The following is a 17,165-nucleotide window of genomic DNA, read 5'->3' on the forward strand; positions in this document are numbered from 1 at the left end:
TCCTATAATTTTTAGCAAATCACCAATAGGACTTTATTATGGGCCTCCCTCTCATTTTGTTAATTTTTACCTGGTGTGTTCATGCCCCCTGCTTATTTCACCCCTTTAATTAAGCACAAATAAGTATAAATATACACAAATCATTTTAAAATAGCAGGTAAAGTCACTAAACTGCCTAAACATTAATTGGAAATTAAGAACCCTGAACTGAATACTGCATTACATTTTTGTATCTTTAACTTCAGGGAATGGAAGCATCTGGTTTAGTTGAAGCCCTGTCCAAACAATCTGAAGTTGTTCATGATATGATCAAAAGTGAGTGATTTTTTTTCATTTTCTGCTGGTCATTAGTTTTGCCATATTTTGCAAATATGAGGTTGTTTATTTTTCATTGTGCAGTGGTCAGGTTAGGCTGAATATTTGGGATAAAGCTACACTGATGATTTTTTCAGTTGGCTGCCATTGCATTGCAGCCGTCTGAATATTGTTGTTGTCTAGCCATCTGAAAAAAGAAAATAGAAAGTATATTAATATTTATTTTATTTTTATTTTATAAATATTGCACATCTGAAAAAAATCATCAGTGTAGCCTTAACTTTATTTTCTTCATGCAAAAACTCTGATTTTTGAGGCCTATAGCATGTTTTCAAAACTGTTTCCATTGAGTCTCCAAAATAAAAAGTTTGAAAAAAGAATTTCATAACAAATCATGCCATGCTTAATGAGTATAACGAGGGGAATGTTTCAGAACTATGTAAGTAGTTCATTACCTGTGCATGGGATTATCCCCCCCCCCCCAGGAAGATGGGGGGGGGAATCAGATTTTGGTGCCAGGGGGGAAGTGAAAATTTCAAGCTTGATGGGGGGAGAAAGGCGAATAGGGGGTATATTCAGTCCTCTACCTAGTGGGGGGAGTAATAGGATAAATACAGACCTGCCTGGTGTGTTTGGGCATTCAGGCTTATGAGCCTGTCTTTCTTGGGATTTTGAGAGTATTTTTTTTGCTATAGTAGCTTGCGAATTGAGGCGAATCTGGATCATCACTTTGCAACCCTTATACAATACGGCTAGGGGGATTTCCCAATTAGGGGGGAGCACGAATTTTAAAGACAGGTGAGGGGGAAAGGCCAGATGGGGGATTTTAGCTCATATTAGGGGGGACCAAAAAGCTGTAGGACGCCATGCTGTGCTTTCTTTTGATACCAATCAATCATGTTATTCATTCTGAATTGAAGTAAAAGGAGTATTAATTCAGAGAACTTTGGAAGTGGTTTATTTTCAAGTACTTTAATCAGTGCTGTCTTTTGATACCAACCAAGTATGTTCTCCTTCTGAATTTAAGTAAAAAAAGGCTTTCAGTCATGTTTTTGGTAATTACAAGAGGGGTATTCAGAGAACTTTGGAAGTGGTTCATTTTCAAGTACTTTAATCGGTGCTGTCTTTTGATACCAACCAACTATGTTCTTCTTTCTGAATTGAAGTAAAAAAAGGCTTTCTAGTCATGTTTTGAGTAATTACAAGAGGGGTATTAATTCAGAGAACTTTGGAAGTGGTTCATTTTCAAGTACTTTAATCGGTGCTGTCTTTTGATACCAACCAACTATGTTTCTTCATTCTGAATTGAAGTAAAAAAGGCTTTCAGTCATGTTTTTTGGTATTACAAGAGGGGTAATTCAGAGAACTTTGGAAGTGGTTCATTTTCAAGTACTTTAATCGGTGTGTTTGTGTTCTTTTGATACCAACCAACTATGTTCTTCATTCTGAATTGAAGTAAAAAACTTTTGTAGTTTTTTGGTAATTATAAGGGGTATAATTCAGAGAACATTGGAAGTGGTTCATTTTCAAGTACTTTAACTGGTGCTGTCTTTTGATACCAACCAATTATGTTCTTCTTTCTGAATTGAAGTAAAAAAAGGCTTTCTAGTCATGTTTTTGGTAATTACAAGAGGGGTATTAATTCAGAGAACTTTGGAAGTGGTTCATTTTCAAGTACTTTAACCGGTGCTGTCTTTTGATACCAACCAACTATGTTCTTCTTTCTGAATTGAAGTAAAAAAGGCTTTCTAGTCATGTTTTTGGTAATTACAAGAGGGGTATTAATTCAGAGAACTTTGGAAGTGGTTCATTTTCAAGTACTTTAATCGGTGCTGTCTTTTGATACCAACCAACTATGTTCTTCATTCTGAATTGAAGTAAAAAAGGCTTTCAGTCATGTTTTTGGTAATTACAAGAGGGGTATTCAGAGAACTTTGGAAGTGGTTCATTTTCAAGTACTTTAATCGGTGCTGTCTTTTGATACCAACCAACTATGTTCTTCATTCTGAATTGAAGTAAAAAAAAACTTTTGTAGTCATATTTTTTGGTAATTATAAGAGGGGTATTAATTCAGAGAACTTTGGAAGTGGTTCATTTTCAAGTACTTTAATCGGTGCTGTCTTTTGATACCAACCAACTATGTTCTTCTTTCTGAATTGAAGTAAAAAAAGGCTTTCTAGTCATGTTTTTGGTAATTAACAAGAGGGGGATTAATTCAGAGAACTTTGGAAGTGGTTCATTTTCAAGTACTTTAACCGGTGCTGTCTTTTGATACCAACCAACTATGTTCTTCATTCTGAATTGAAGTAAAAAAAAACTTTTGTAGTCATATTTTTTGGTAATTATAAGAGGGGTATTAATTCAGAGAACTTTGGAAGTGGTTCATTTTCAAGTACTTTAATCGGTGCTGTCTTTTGATACCAACCAACTATGTTCTTCATTTTGAATTGAAGTAAAAAAAAACTTTTGTAGTCATATTTTTTGGTAATTATAAGAGGGGTATTAATTCAGAGAACTTTGGAAGTGGTTCATTTTCAAGTACTTTAATCGGTGCTGTCTTTTGATACCAACCAATTATGTTCTTCATTCTGATTTGAAGTGAAAAACACTTTTTAAGTCATAATTTTGGTAATTATAAGAGGGGTATTAATTCAGAGAACTTAAGAAGTGGTTGATTTTCAAATACCTTAACCGGTGCTGTTTCATACCAACCGACTACATTCTTTATTCTGAATTGTATATTTGAAGATTTCGAGAAAAAAGCTTAAACAAAACTACAAAATAAAGTACATTTAGAACTTTCTCTTCATTTTCTCTAGAGAGGTCCATTGAGAAGAAAAAACTTCGCCACAAGGAGAGGAATCACTTGCGAAAAGTGAAAAATGCTAAAGCAGCAAAAGAAAAAAAAGAACAAGCTAGGGATAAAGATGCAGAACTTCTTAAAATGACAAGAAAATGTCTTCACTTCAAAGAACAGAATGAGATCCTGAATACTCAAGTTTTCAAGCTCGCCAAGCAAGTGAATGAACGTTTAACTCGGAAGGGAGTGGTTGACCTGAACATGGCTCTTAAAAAGGAGACCCTTGCCTCCAAATTACCATCTGCAATGCAAATTGATCCTTCAATGTTGACTGATAAAGAGTCTTTCCTTGGTGCTGGTCTTTTCGGATCTGTAACAGTAGGAACCTTGAAGAACATTGACTTGGAGGTTGCTATCAAACATAGCAAGGGTTCTTCTCAAATTGTTGAAGGTCGTGTCTATCAAGCACTTTCCGGTTTCCCCAACTTTTTGCATTTTTTTGGCATGCATGGAAACAGCATAATTTTGCAAGCTGTGCAAATATTTGACAGGCAAAATCGTAAAATGGTCAGTTGCACTTTAGAGTTTGCTATGAAGAATTCTGAGAAATGTTTTGAAAACTTTGCTTGGTATGACATTGCAAAAGGAATTGTAAATGGTATTGTTAAAATGCATTCACTTTCCATCCTGCATAATGATATTAAGGAGGACAATATCCTTTTAGATATTCGTAAAGGATCTGCTGTTCCTAAAATCTTTGATTTTGGGAAAGCAACCCACTCTTCTTCACCATTAACTTATAACCTTAATCGGGAGAAGCAGAAGTACTACAATACCTATTGTACACATCTGGCTTATGAGCTTCGAAACCTTAAAGGACATAAACAATCTATCCTTACAGATGCATTCTCTGTTGGCAGGGTGCTTGAGAAAATGCAAAGGTTATGTGATCATGAGCTTATCAACCATGCTATTAGCGTCTTGAAAGTAGATAACCATATCACGAGAAAAAAGTTAACTGATATTTCTTTATAGTTACATTTTTCTTCCAATTTTGAGAATTTTATTTTTTTTTCACTTGAAATAATAGTTTGTTTTTTATAAAAAAAAAAATACTGCCCAAATTTAACAAAATCCCAAGAAATCTTTGAATTATAAGTGTCTACTCTTTTGTGCTTAATTGTAGGGGTGGGTTGAATAAGCGGGGGGGGGGGGGTGTGGGTATTCTAGGTAAAAATCAACAAAATGGGGGGGTCATAATAATGTGCTATTGGCCTGATTTTGCTAAAAATCCCTAGGAAATTGAAGGTTTTTGGCCAATTTTGGCACTTCGTAGCACAGATGTCTTAAAATGGGGGGAGGGTCATTATTAAGTGTTATGTATAGGGGTGATTTTGCAGAATGACCCCCCCCCCTTACAATTAAGCACAAAAGAGTAGAATCCCCATCAGTCAAAACAGGTCAAAATCAAAAGTCACATTTTGGCAAACTGTATGTACACAAAAATTTATACTCTTAAAAAGGTAATTTTAAGGCTGAACTTTCGGGGTTGGCCTGGGTCAGCAAATCTCTGGTAGGGCCTACTTGGTAACAGCAAACCTACATTTATATTTATAAGTCCAGCCTGAATGGTGTTTGGTAACAAATAAGTTCTTTTTTATGAGTAGTGAATATCTTTCTTCTATCTCTATCTCTAAATTTGCAAATTGTTTTGTGTTAAGGATTTTTGGAGAATTGAAGCAGTTTTGGGGCCAAATCCGCAAAAGCTGCTGAAATTAAGTTTATTAAACATGGAAGCAATGCATTCTTGCTCTATGAATTAAAGAAATACTCTTTCTTTAGACAAGCTCTCTCGAACAATAATTTTAAATAGATCTAGATTTTCTTAACATCCTGTAACGTACCAGGAAAAAAGTTGTGTCTTCCGTCAATGCATCTTTGACTAAGATTTTTAGAGGACTTTATCATGGTTTCAGCCCACTTTTCAGGTGCCCCCATTGAGCATGGTGCCCCCCAGAAATTTAGGTCCCCTTGAGAAATTGCTTTGAGTTAGGTACCCCAAAATAGGTACCCCATTGCATTCAGCCAAAAAAATTTTGAATTGACACTTTTAGTTTTTTGTCACATTTGAAATCTTAATGATTTTTTGGGATTGCTATAAATGGTAAGGTTTGTTATTTTGCTATAAAGATGGCGGCTGTAAATCAAAATAATCACAATTGAAAAATTTAGCAAAAGATGATGTGGAAAGAATCGGGATCAAAATTGGAGGGGAAACTGAGTGCTCTGTGGGTAAAAAAAATATAAATATCTAAAATTCAATAAATAACATATACAATTTGGAAAATATACAAAGCCCCCAGAGCGTCTTTTAATTCAGCTAGGTACCCCCGATGAATAGGTAACCCCAAAGTATCTTAAGGGAAAGAATTTTCGCGGGAAGAAATTTTCGCGGAATTTAATTTCGCAGTTCACATCACAAAATTCGGAAGTTTCGCGGGAATTCAATTTCGTGGTTGAGAGAATTTTCTGTCCATAATATGGCCTATATTTATCCTGAAAATACTCTTGTTTCGCGGAATTTAATTTCGCGGATTTCCCGAAAAACCGCGAAATTAAATTCTGCTAAAATTTTTAGATATAAACAGTTGTTTAATGGCTTTAAAAAGGCTTCAAAGACTAGAAATATGCTTAACATTATATTTTTCTTACGGTTTCAAAGTTTTTTAGATTTTCCATTTTTTAAAGAAAAATTCGCGAGCATAAACTTTCGCGAATGACTCCATTAAGAATTTTCAAAGACATTTACTTTCGCGAATTTAAGGACTAAAAAAGTTTCTGCTCGCGAAAGTTTGTACGCCTAAAGTAGTTGATTAATTCTTTGAAGAATTTATTTAAACCTCTGATTTAAACAGGTAATGGTTGGTCTAATGAAGATCTTTTAAACTTCACAAGGGATGACCTGAATGAAATCCTGCCTGGACCACACAATCTTCTTCTTAGAAAAAACGTTCTGAAAACTATCCAAGGATTCCAGGTTAGTTTTTTGTTGTTTTTATTTTATTTTTTTTAATTCTATGTTTAGTTAGACTAGAGTCTACTTCTGACTGAACTTTGCTTTTTGATGATTTTTGATGGCGCTGAGTCCAGTGAAGTAGACTAGGAGCATTTGGCGAAGTCGTCATTTTGAAAGGAAAGCACTAAAAATCCAAATTACAAAAAAACTACTTGGAGTTGAGAAACATATTGAAAATGAGAAAGGAACATCAGTAACAGATTTGCAATATCGTATTCGCAAATAAAAACATTGTTTCATCCAGTTTTTACCTTCCAAAAACAACTAAAATCTGGTGGACTGTTTTACAGTCCGCCTAAGCAAAAGCATATCGCCAAATTCTCCCGGGCCACTTATCAGCGCCATCCAGCCTATCAAAAAGCTATAAGTGGCCCCCAGGCTAATGTTTAGTTAATAGCTTTAAAAAAAGTTGTTACATAAGCAAAATTTATACAATGTCAAGTTTTATTAGAGTATACCTTTTTTAAGCATACAATCTTTTTTGAATTTGTCAAGCAGCAAAAGTGTTATCAAGGTTATACCAAAGATTTTTGGTATAGAGTGAAACAATGTTATTCATTTCAACCTCATATATTTACTTTACAGAACTCGAACAAAACGCCACCACCTACACACAATGAACAGTCACCAATCACACCCAATGGACAATTATCACCGAATGAACTGTCTCCTCCACTTGCAGTCCCACTCGCATTTCCACAGTCGCGTCCAAAACCTTTTTACTCGACAACACAACATCAACCTCCGGCAAAACGCTTGATAATGGAAAGCATTAATGTTTCGTCGTTTCAATTGTATTCCGATGCTGAGATTGCTTTTTATGAGGGCTCTAAAAAGCCTAATATGCCGGACAAACTCATGTATAGGCTTGTGCAAGGGACAGTGGCGAACATGATCACTCTCTGTCACCAGCTCGAGCATCAAAGATACCCTTTAATGAGCGAGTTGGAAAAGATGGCTGAAAAGTTGTGTGAGATTTATCCTTGTCTACTTGTTGCGAAATCATATGTAAGTTTCTTTTTGATTCTCTCTAAGTTTGAGTCCCGGTTCAGGGGAACTAATTTTTGTCTTGATATGTTTTGTGAATTTTTAGAAGAATAAATCTTATAGATTTTTAGGTTTAGAGAAAATTAGAGCTGTTCTGTTACTTAAATTTTTGGTTTGGGGCCAAAACTCTGCATCTGTTTATTGCTGTTCAAGGTTGAAATCTTTGAAAGTTTGTACTGCTTTTTTTTTAATAAAATTTTATTTGTGTATTTATTTCTTGATAGGAATCGCTATATCAAAGTCTCAAGCGAAGAGTTCAAAATGTTAGACCAACTAGAAAGCCCCAAGGCAAAAAACCCAAAAGATCAAAATTTTACCGTCAATCGTTGCTGCTTGGAAATGAAAATGAGGCACACACACTCGGAACAGAAACTGAAACAGAAACAGAAACAACCATTGTTGCCGATCTTCAACCACCTGCTCAAAGCTTGGAGTCGGATACTGCAACTGTACCATTGCCTGTCCGCCCAACACCGTTTTCGTTCCACCAATCTGTCAATGGCAATACGTACACAAACTTACTTTCCAGTCCATCCCTTTCGCTTCCATCTTTCTCACACTCAGCACATTCAAATTTTACCATTGCTGGTATCACTGGTCAAAACTCTTCCAACGAACCCGCTATCAGTGAAGATCCATGCTATGTGAGAAATTTAAAAGGTATAACCAGTGAGTTGGCAAAGCGCAACCCTGATGTGAAGACAATATCCATGTATATGGATTTGAGTTACGATCAAAGGAGGAAGGAATTCAAAAGCCTTAAATTGATGGAACGGATTGGGCTTCTCAAAAACAAATTTTCTGTCTTTCAATCCTACCCACAAGAGGTAAGTCCAGTAAAAAGCTTTAGTGTAAACTTGCTAAAGACCTGTCGTCATTTGTCAACATAATGCTGAATTTCCTAAATTTCTTCCTTTTATTTGGTTTTGCTTGCTAACTTGCACAGATTTAAATGCTGATTTCAAAATTGAATCAGAAAGAAAACATAATAGGGTGTTTGTTTTTTTTTTCATCCAGTTTGTCACGAATTATTTTTTTCTTTACTTTTCAGGTCATTCATGAAGTGAGAAGAACAGTTGACCGAGAAAGCGAAAATTTTGCCCAAGACGCTGTTGAAAAATTTGGTAAATTCATCGAATCGGCAGTGTACTTTGCAACTTCTAAGTTGAAAGATTTTGTTTGCTCCATAATGTTGCCAGGTAAATAAATTCCTTTTATAAATTTGAAACAGAGGCTTCGTTTGGTCTTCAATAACAAAAAAGTTCTTGTACATATCAAGTCCAATTTAAGTTGGTACAGGAAGAAAAAGTACTATTTCATTATTAAGTCATTAGATGAAGCAACTTTTGTAAGAAATCAGTCAGTATCGGTATCCCATACTGTGTCCAAAAGGGTGAAATCAAACTGCTTGTCGTGATTTAATTTATTTTTTCTTCTTCAGTTCAAATCAAGTTGCTTTTCCTGATACCTGTAATGCCTACTCTTTTCGATAATGCGAAAGTCAAGAAGAAGAATCCTATCATCATTATTGTAGAGGTTAGTATACGTTGGGCTCTTCCAGAAAATGTCCGTACATGGGGGTGGATGATATATTGTCCAGGGATAACGAAAAATCATATAGGCTGAAATTGTCATTTGGTGTTAAAAAATATTGTCCGCTAATTGGAGTGTCCGCTAATTAAGTGTCCGCCTTTTAGAAAGTTTTCTATGAGACTTTGACTAGAAAACAGCCGGTGAAAAAAGAATTGTGCGCTAATCAGAGGTCTCCGCCTTTTAGAGTGTCCGCTAATTGGAGAGAGAAAACTGTATATCCCCACTCCTATACAAATTTTTTCTGGAAGAGCCCATATGTTATTCCATCATCTTCCTTTTACACTCCCATTTTTATCTATTGGCTTGTGCTTAACTCTTCTTATAAAGGAGAGTGGGAATCGTTTTGTTTGATTATTTTCTTGGCTCACGAACGATTTTATCTCATTGTGCGGGCGGGGTTACTTGAAATAAAACTAGGTTTGTTTCGAATCAATGTTCAGTTTTTTATTTCTTCAATTTTCTAATTATTGTAATATTACTTTGGTTACAACCAATAAGTAACATTACTTTTATTTGTCAGGTCAACGAAAACGTGGAAAAAGCTAAATCCAAACGGGCCAACGATGATTCACCTGGCCTGATGATTGATAAGAATACAAAAAGAGCCGTTGTTCTTTTGGGAAGAAATATATTTTGTATTCATGAACACATTTTAGAAGGTTTTTTGATTTTTGTTGGTTTGTTTTATGTATTGGATCAGGAGTATCCTACTGAACTCACGGTGGCGTTGTCGTTGATCCACCATTATTCCTTCGGCGATGTGCGTGTGACCGAGAGTGCGGTCGAACGATTCGGAATCGTGAAAAAGAAGTTGGATCCATTTAACGCCGAAATCTAACAGAAACGTTCACATTTTTTATAAGCAACTTCATTTTTCGGATCAGGGCTGGGGTTGCTTGGCATTTTAACTCATTTTATGGAAAGTTTGCTTTGACCACAACCCCTATCTGGGTCAAGCAAGTTCTATCGTTTGCCGTGCTTAGATTATCTATAAAAAAAATTAATTTTACGAAAAAGTGAAATTGACTTATTTCAGCACTCCAGCCTTAACAATTTAGTTGCTCATAAACAAACAAGTGTCTTCTAAACTGAATTATTTACCCGGCATTTTTGCTGGTGTGTAAATCATAGCTTTTTTTGATTAAATATTTTGTAAATTTTGTATATAATTTGGGTGATCCACGAAACGTCAAGAAATGTTCGAATTTTCTCGTTAGTCACCCTGTAAATACCCTATGTAAACAAAACTAGTTAGAATCATTTTCTCATATCAAGAAAATAAATCTAGCTATAAGAAAATAATTCTTTAATTGTTGTTTTGCTTCTTAAGAAAATTAATCTTATCTTCAGAAAATATATCTAGCTATAAGAAAATAATTCTTTAATTGTTGTTTTGCTTCTTAAGAAAATTAATCTTATCTCTAGAAAATATATCTAGCTATAAGAAAATAATTCTTTAATTGTTGTTTTGCTTCTTAAGAAAATTAATCTTATCTCCAGGAAATATTTCTTAGTGTTCAAGAAAATAATTTTTTAAGAAAACATTTCTTAAGACTTAAGAAATTTATTCTTCGAGGTAAAATTTCTTTAAGAAAAATTTACTTACCTATCGGAATAGTAAATTAACCTTCTGCTAAGAAAATAATTACTTAAGTTGTGTTTTTTTTTCTTTCTACAAGAAATGATTTTTTGCAGTGCATATATCGTGCATTTTTAATGAGCTCCTTTTTATCCATTGGTGAAATCTTCATTGAAGCTTTAAAAATTAGTTGAGAAAGAAATTAGTTCTGACATCAGTGTAAGAAGATATTTGGATTAAAAAAAGGCCTGTAAACTTGGCAATCCCTCCTCAAATAATAAGATTTTTCGATCAATTTTTTCTTTAAGGTGAACTCTATTTCTTATAAGATGGCTAATGGGTGATTTAACATTAGCACAACTTCGTTTTCCCCCTAGTTAAAACATTTGCATTCATTTTCAAAGTTAAATCCATTTGTATTACATGATTAACACAGACATGAAAATCCTCTGAGTAATGAACTTTGTTCTTAAAATGAACCAATCAAAAGATTAAAATTAATAAGGTTCTAATGAAGATAACCTGATTTTGATTAGAATTCATTGACACAAAATCTAGCATTGTTTGTATTAGAAAGCTGTTAAGTTAGCTATTAAGTTAGAAAAAGTGGAAAAGAAAAGAAATGTCAGGAGAAACTTGGGAGTGAAACATGCTTGAACAAGATTGTAATATTGAAATCCTAGGTGATTCTTATTTGGCACCCAGATGCAGAAATTTTCATCCGACACATTAAAGCTCTGAAGGTCGGGAGAATTGTCAACATCTTGAAGACTAAGATTACGAAATTTTTGCGTCAAGGATTTTTTAGCGGAAGGCCTGGACCCCAGCCCTCGTTTTCGGGGATTGGCAGGACCAAAATATTTTTAGGTTTACGCGCAAGGGTAGTTAAACCCGACTGGGGATGCAGCACAAAGGTCAACTATCATCCCTCTCCGAAAGGAAGTACATCTTTTCGACCGTAGCCGCCAATTGCCGCGCGGGCATTTCTTTGTCTGATTTTTTCCACTAAAACGGTCCCAGTCCTTTTTTCGCACCTATAGACAATAGAAAAAAGGATTGGATCGAGTTTAGTGGGATAAAAGTGGCACGCGCTTGACCTCGCGACTACGGTCAAAAAAATGTATCGGCCCGCTCCTTTTAGAGCTTTTAGCGTTGGTGACCGGAATATCAGAATCCGCAAACAGAATATCAGATGGAGGTGATTCTGAAAGGTCCCAGCTAATGGATTGAAATGAGTAGTTCTTAGTAGCTTGACAGTGAAAGTTAATGTCAATCCGGATTCTGTTTCAAAACGCGCGCTTCAGTGGTTGAAGGTCAAGTTGACGAGTCTAATATCTCTTGGTAGATTTGTTTTTAATTGTCAAAGACGAATCGAATACTAGTAGACCTTTTCATAAATTAAGTCACGAACATTACTTGCCTCGTTTTGAAATTATTGCCATGGTGATTAACTCCCAGCGGATTTTATTACAACTACTTTCTAGTCATAAAAGAATAATTTAATGTCTCAATGGATATGATCACCAAGGAGATTGTTTGAATACGAGGCAAGTGATGTTCCTAACGTAATTTATGAAAATGTCTATTACAATCGAATTACAATTGAATCAAAAAAGCGAAACGAGCTTGACATAAGAGGAGAGATTCTAGATTAATGCGCCCGATAAACATAGCGTGTTTAAAGCTAAAAAAGACTATCAAAGAAAAGTTACAAAAATTTCAAAAAAGCAAATAGTTAAAATTGTTTCTGAGCAATACCTTAATCTATTTATGATGTATTTTGTAATTAATTTAAAGTAAGTGTTCAGTCATGCAAAGTTACAATGATACATCCACCTTGACAGCTCTGTCAGTCAATCAAAAACGATTCTTATAAGAAAACATCAATTTTTCTGGAAAACGGAGATGGGGATCTCAAAAATGTTAGCAAGTGCTCGACTCGCTCATACTTGGAAATAAGGATTACATGTACTAAGCTAAGCAGGAAACCAGTAGGTTTCACTTCTAGCGATAATAGTCTTTTCCTCGTCATAAATATTCTTACAACTTATAATTTTCAAGCTGTTAGTTAATGTCTGTAGAACTAATCAAATTTATCTTCATTTCACCAGATTACTTGATGTTCTAATAGCATGATTTACTAATAGATGTAAAAGAGATTGACAAAATAAAATACTTGTATGGGATTAGTACGTGTTTGTCGATCGTGGTAAGGGAGAGGAGGAAATTGATTTGTGGTTACTTTAATCATTGGTTAATAAGGCTTTTCGTCTGAGACGGATAACATAGTAGAGTTTTACATAGTAATTTAGCACATAATCTTGAAATTTCGGTTAATTATGCAGAATTTCAAACGGAACAGGGTCGGATACAGGAGGTAGGCTATCTTATTCATGGAGAGTAATTAGTTTCCATATAAGGTAATACGATAATAAAGTGCACTCTCCTCCATTGGTTATAGCCTCCCTCTGTATCCGAGCCTGTAATATCTCTATATACAGAATTTTAGAAAAATAGCTTTATATACTTCGCTACGGACGGAAATCCGTCTGAGACGGAAGAAGTTTGAACACTGTTTAATGGTTACTGTTTGGATTGTCTAGTGTATAAATCTGATGAGGAGGGCAGGTCCAATGTCAGACTTTCATTGACAGAGGTATAGCCACCGCAAACTATCATTTTGAGTGCAGGGGGGGGGTAAGAAAATTATCAGATACTTCACATTGTTTGATTTTCAGAACTTTCTAAAACTGACTGAAATATATCCAAGATGATATCCAAAATATCTTGGTGAGAGAAATGAAATGAGAGGAAAAGTAAAGTTGATTTTTAACTACAAAACGGTTTAATAAAGACAACTACATTTAATTTATGTATGCGACATGCGTATTTTTATTTGAGATGTAAATTATGTCCCTATTTACAAATCGATATTTTATAGTCTGTGTGCGTATTTTTATTTAAGACGTAAATTATGTCCCTATTTACAAAGTCGACATATAGTCTGTGTGCGTATCTTTATTTAAGACGTAAATTATGTCCCTATTTAAAAAGTCAACATTTTATAAAAATACTGAGTGATTGAAATTTCGAATTATGGAAATCCGAGTTGTAGAGGTACGAGTTATGTAGACTTAACTTCGAGTTCAAAAAACATTCGAGTTATAGAACTATGGAGATTCCACTGTATTTACTTTTGTCATCTGATAAATTCGTTTGACTTCATTTCTCTCCACGTAGCGTTCCCATAATGCAACGTCGTCAATATCAATAGCATATTTTGGATATACGGACGTTGAAGAAAAACGCCAACCAATGAAAATCTTTACAACTTTATCTAAAAATAAATAAAAGCTGTTTTTATATCGATATAACAACCTATCTATACTTCAATCTTAAACAATAGGAAATCTGAAATGCTGTGGAATATTATACATTTTCAGGTTAAGAGTTCTTTGAACTTTAAAATAGTTTACTACAAGTGTTAGCAAATAGTTCTGCAGCAGTTGGACGTGTCCAACACACAAAATGTGTTTTCTGGTGTTGCAACACCATGATCTGGTGACTCACCTCCACCAGGCACAGGCCTTGAATCTTCCTTTTCACCGATCACCAATCCATTGTCATAACATAACATTTTCAAAAAGGGTTGAATGCGTATCGCAATGACGTAATGATGCCATTTGTAAATCTCTTTGGTTGCCATAGGAACCTGACATGTCAAATGAAAAGTGTTTGCCCAAATCCCCAAAACAATATCCCCGTTTGTTGTGTAAACAACACGGTAGCCGATATCAGTTCCAGCGTGAGGCGTGATGAAGATCACGTCTTTTCTCGTGCTTGTCGTGTTTGAGGCACGGACACGCAGTGCGAATGTGATTCCATTGCTTTTACATTGATCCCCAAACATATCCTCCCTGTGAAGTAAGGATTAAATAGGGTTAAAATAAAGACACTAGAAGTGACATTGGCATGAGTTAGGGTTTAAAGGAAGGCATCGGCATTAGAACTTTAGGTGCGAAGATCAATATGCAAACCTTAGACTAAGTTATATATTCTCAATCTTTGATTAGAGTTTTTGTTGATGTGTTCCCGCTAAATGAGGGTACGTCGATTGATTCGAAGCCACACTTTAGACAACACCAACAAAGAGTAGTGCTACCATTAGGGTACCCCTTTCAAAGTTACTCTGATCTAAGATTTTGGTTGACCAGGATTGAGAAACTGGTCCAAGGTTTATATAAAGCTCAGTGGTCAAAGAGATTTATTTTGAGCTCAATTTTTCGAATATTTTTGCTTTTTTCCCCGTTAAACCCATGAAGTACCACTGGCATCATTATGAGGCCGACTGATTTTTTCCGTCCTTAACTAGGTCTGGACCTAAGGGCACCGCGACCACGACCTATGCCAACCTGTTTTTGTACCTTAACCGAATAAAAAACTGAACTCAAAAAATATTTGAAAATTTGTTGAAGTCACAAAGTGACGGCATTTAATGGATTAATCTAGAGAGAAGCACTCAAATTGATACCAACCTCAAACAAGAAACTTTTTCCCAGCCAGTAAACATCGGACCATATGTGTTTTCATTTGAATATCTAGTGGTCATAAATCCACCATTGAAATTGGGCACCAAATCTCCTGTTGTGGCATATGTGATTTCAATCTCATTCTTTCCAGTACCCGTGTTCATGGTGGCTCCATTGTCAAACCGAAAATTGATAAACGCATCTTCTATGGTGAAGATATTTTGATTATAGAGCATAATTTTTGATGAGATTGTTTATGTCCATAATATGGATTTTAGGGTGTTACTTTCTTGCTTGGGATTGGAATAAAAGTCCCATTCGTTAATACAGAAAGCGGAAAGCACTTTTATCAGACTCAATTATTGTCTATGGTTTGAAATTATGTATATCCGTGATTTTCATACACCTATTAATCCTTAGCAGTGCAGAGGAGACTGGTTACTAGAAATGGGCTTTTCCAGAAAAAATTTGAGTATTGGGGGTGGAGGATATAATAATTTTCAGTGATTTACCCCCGGACAGAGTGACTTTTGGACAACGGGTTTTACCCCCGGACAACCCATATTACCCCCGGAAAGAGCAAATTTATCCCCCGGACAAGGCAAATTTTGATGATTTTACGCTACCACCAGACAATTTATCATCCAACCCCATGTACGGACATTTTCTGGAAGAGCCCAATACATGGAAAATTCTTTTCGGCGTCGGTATCAAAAACACGATTGTGGGAGCCCTCTTGTATTGAAGTGATAAAGTAAGGTCATCGAGATGAGCATTTTGAAAGCTAAGAATAGTTTGTACTTCACATAGACTCGAAGTTTTGGCTTGTTTTGTTTTATAGACAGTCTAACAATGCCATGCGCTGAAAACCATTTTTCATCGTAAATTTGTTACCATTCTCATTCAACCGCGCAGCTAAGGGTTAAGGGGCGTACTATCTGGCACCGTCAACTTAATCAAAAAGGCACAAATACACTGGGAAAGCAGTCTGATTTAAACGAAAATCCATACCTTCGGACGAAAAGTAGCCCAATTTTTCTCCCTGGAAGATAAAAAATAATTGGAATAAATTATGATAACTGATCTGTTTAAAATCTAAAATGTTCCTTTATTCTTCTTCGCAGTAGTTGAATTTTAGTAAGCGTACTTTTTTCACTTTTAGGCTTAAAATCAATAGCGAGTTGATGTATTTGGACTTTCAGTCGATTAGGATCTAGACATATCAAAAGCTAACCGTCTTCGTCACTGAACTACCGAGTTTATGTATCGGAGGATATCGAGGGCGACGGTAAGTGAAATCGATACAAAACAAAGTCGATAGTTGATGTACGGCTCTATATCGCCTTTGCTCACGGACGACGGTATTTTGGTGTTTTCACCGTCGTCGAGGAAAGTGGACGGTGTTTTTGGCTACATGTCAACTTTGCTTTATATCGTCTCCTTCGATTTATCTCGAATGCATAAACTCGCTAATACATACATAATCTAAGGTCCCGAAAGGAGGGGAGGTCCGCAATTTCTTCACATTATAATAAACACGGGGGGGGGGCTGTTAATAATTGGGGGGAGACGTTTATTCGGGACTTTGGAGTACATAAACTCACTAATATCGTGAGGGGGCTCGGTAAGAGAGGTAACCGCGACTTCTGTTCTTTCTTTCCTTTGAAAAAAGCTAACAACGAAACGTTGGCGACTTTGACAACCTTGAAAACGGACACTGGGAATATCACCGACCTGAAAACTTTAAGAAATACTTTCACGTACCTGGTACAGATATTCGACGGAAGCGATTGCATTGTCTCCTTCACTTTTCTCCTGTGTGGTGAGACAACTCTTTGCAACACACTGACAATTTTTGTTCGGTTCATCATAAAACGAAGTCGTGTTTTCCACGCCGCGACAAAGTAAAATACATTCTGTAATTTGGTCCGTCTCAATATTCTTCAATGATGGGCATTTGACCCCTTTCTTTTCACTTGTGGTGAAAAATTGAGCATGCGTTAAACTGATCATTAAAATAACCAGAGGGTTGAAAACCATTTTATATCCTTTTTGGTTTAATTAAATTCTTCCTTTAGTCGCGTATGTCTTTTGATAAGCATGAAAAGTAAAAATTTTTGAAATATTGATATACTTTTATCTTTTATGTTTCACTTTTTTATTCAATCCATAACTTTTACCACTTCTTTCTTCAAGGTCGCATCTCTTACCTTACAAAATTAACAT

General features: G+C 35.5%; 2 protein-coding genes across 2 annotated transcripts; one reads left to right on the forward strand and one right to left on the reverse strand.

The window, feature by feature from the left end:
• The first annotated feature begins 221 nt into the window (after window positions 1–221).
• LOC136805976 (uncharacterized) lies at window positions 222–9,734 on the forward strand. Its single transcript, XM_067062561.1, has 7 exons — window positions 222–315; window positions 6,031–6,152; window positions 6,777–7,199; window positions 7,463–8,065; window positions 8,290–8,437; window positions 8,680–8,774; window positions 9,352–9,734. Exons 1-7 carry the CDS (start codon window positions 249–251, stop codon window positions 9,667–9,669), a joined length of 1,776 nt encoding a protein of 591 aa, XP_066918662.1. The 5' UTR covers window positions 222–248; the 3' UTR covers window positions 9,670–9,734.
• Window positions 9,735–13,520: 3,786 nt separating this feature from the next.
• On the reverse strand, window positions 13,521–17,026 carry LOC136805953 (uncharacterized). Its single transcript, XM_067062546.1, has 5 exons — window positions 16,704–17,026; window positions 15,951–15,981; window positions 14,946–15,144; window positions 13,981–14,327; window positions 13,521–13,747 (listed from the first exon to the last, which is right to left on the reverse strand). The coding sequence occupies exons 1-5, from the start codon at window positions 16,977–16,979 to the stop codon at window positions 13,581–13,583; spliced, it is 1,020 nt and encodes a 339-aa protein (XP_066918647.1). The 5' UTR covers window positions 16,980–17,026; the 3' UTR covers window positions 13,521–13,580.
• Between the last annotated feature and the right edge of the window lie 139 nt (window positions 17,027–17,165).

Source organism: Clytia hemisphaerica, unplaced genomic scaffold (genome assembly GCF_902728285.1).
Source record: "Clytia hemisphaerica strain Z4C2 unplaced genomic scaffold, Clytia hemisphaerica genome assembly, whole genome shotgun sequence".
In the NCBI taxonomy this organism is placed as follows: Eukaryota; Metazoa; Cnidaria; class Hydrozoa; order Leptothecata; family Clytiidae; genus Clytia; species Clytia hemisphaerica.

Coding starts and splice junctions, on each gene's coding strand:
- LOC136805976 (XM_067062561.1), top strand. CDS start 249: ATGGAAGCATCTGGTTTAGTTGAAGCCCTGTCCAAACAATCTGAAGTT. Junction 6,153..6,776: donor AAACTATCCAAGGATTCCAG/GTTAGTTTTTTG, acceptor TTTACTTTACAG/AACTCGAACAAAACGCCACC. Junction 7,200..7,462: donor TACTTGTTGCGAAATCATAT/GTAAGTTTCTTT, acceptor ATTTCTTGATAG/GAATCGCTATATCAAAGTCT.
- LOC136805953 (XM_067062546.1), bottom strand. CDS start 16,979: ATGGTTTTCAACCCTCTGGTTATTTTAATGATCAGTTTAACGCATGCT. Junction 15,145..15,950: donor GGGCTACTTTTCGTCCGAAG/GTATGGATTTTC, acceptor TCTTCACCATAG/AAGATGCGTTTATCAATTTT. Junction 13,748..13,980: donor AAGGCCTGTGCCTGGTGGAG/GTGAGTCACCAG, acceptor ATTTATTTTTAG/ATAAAGTTGTAAAGATTTTC.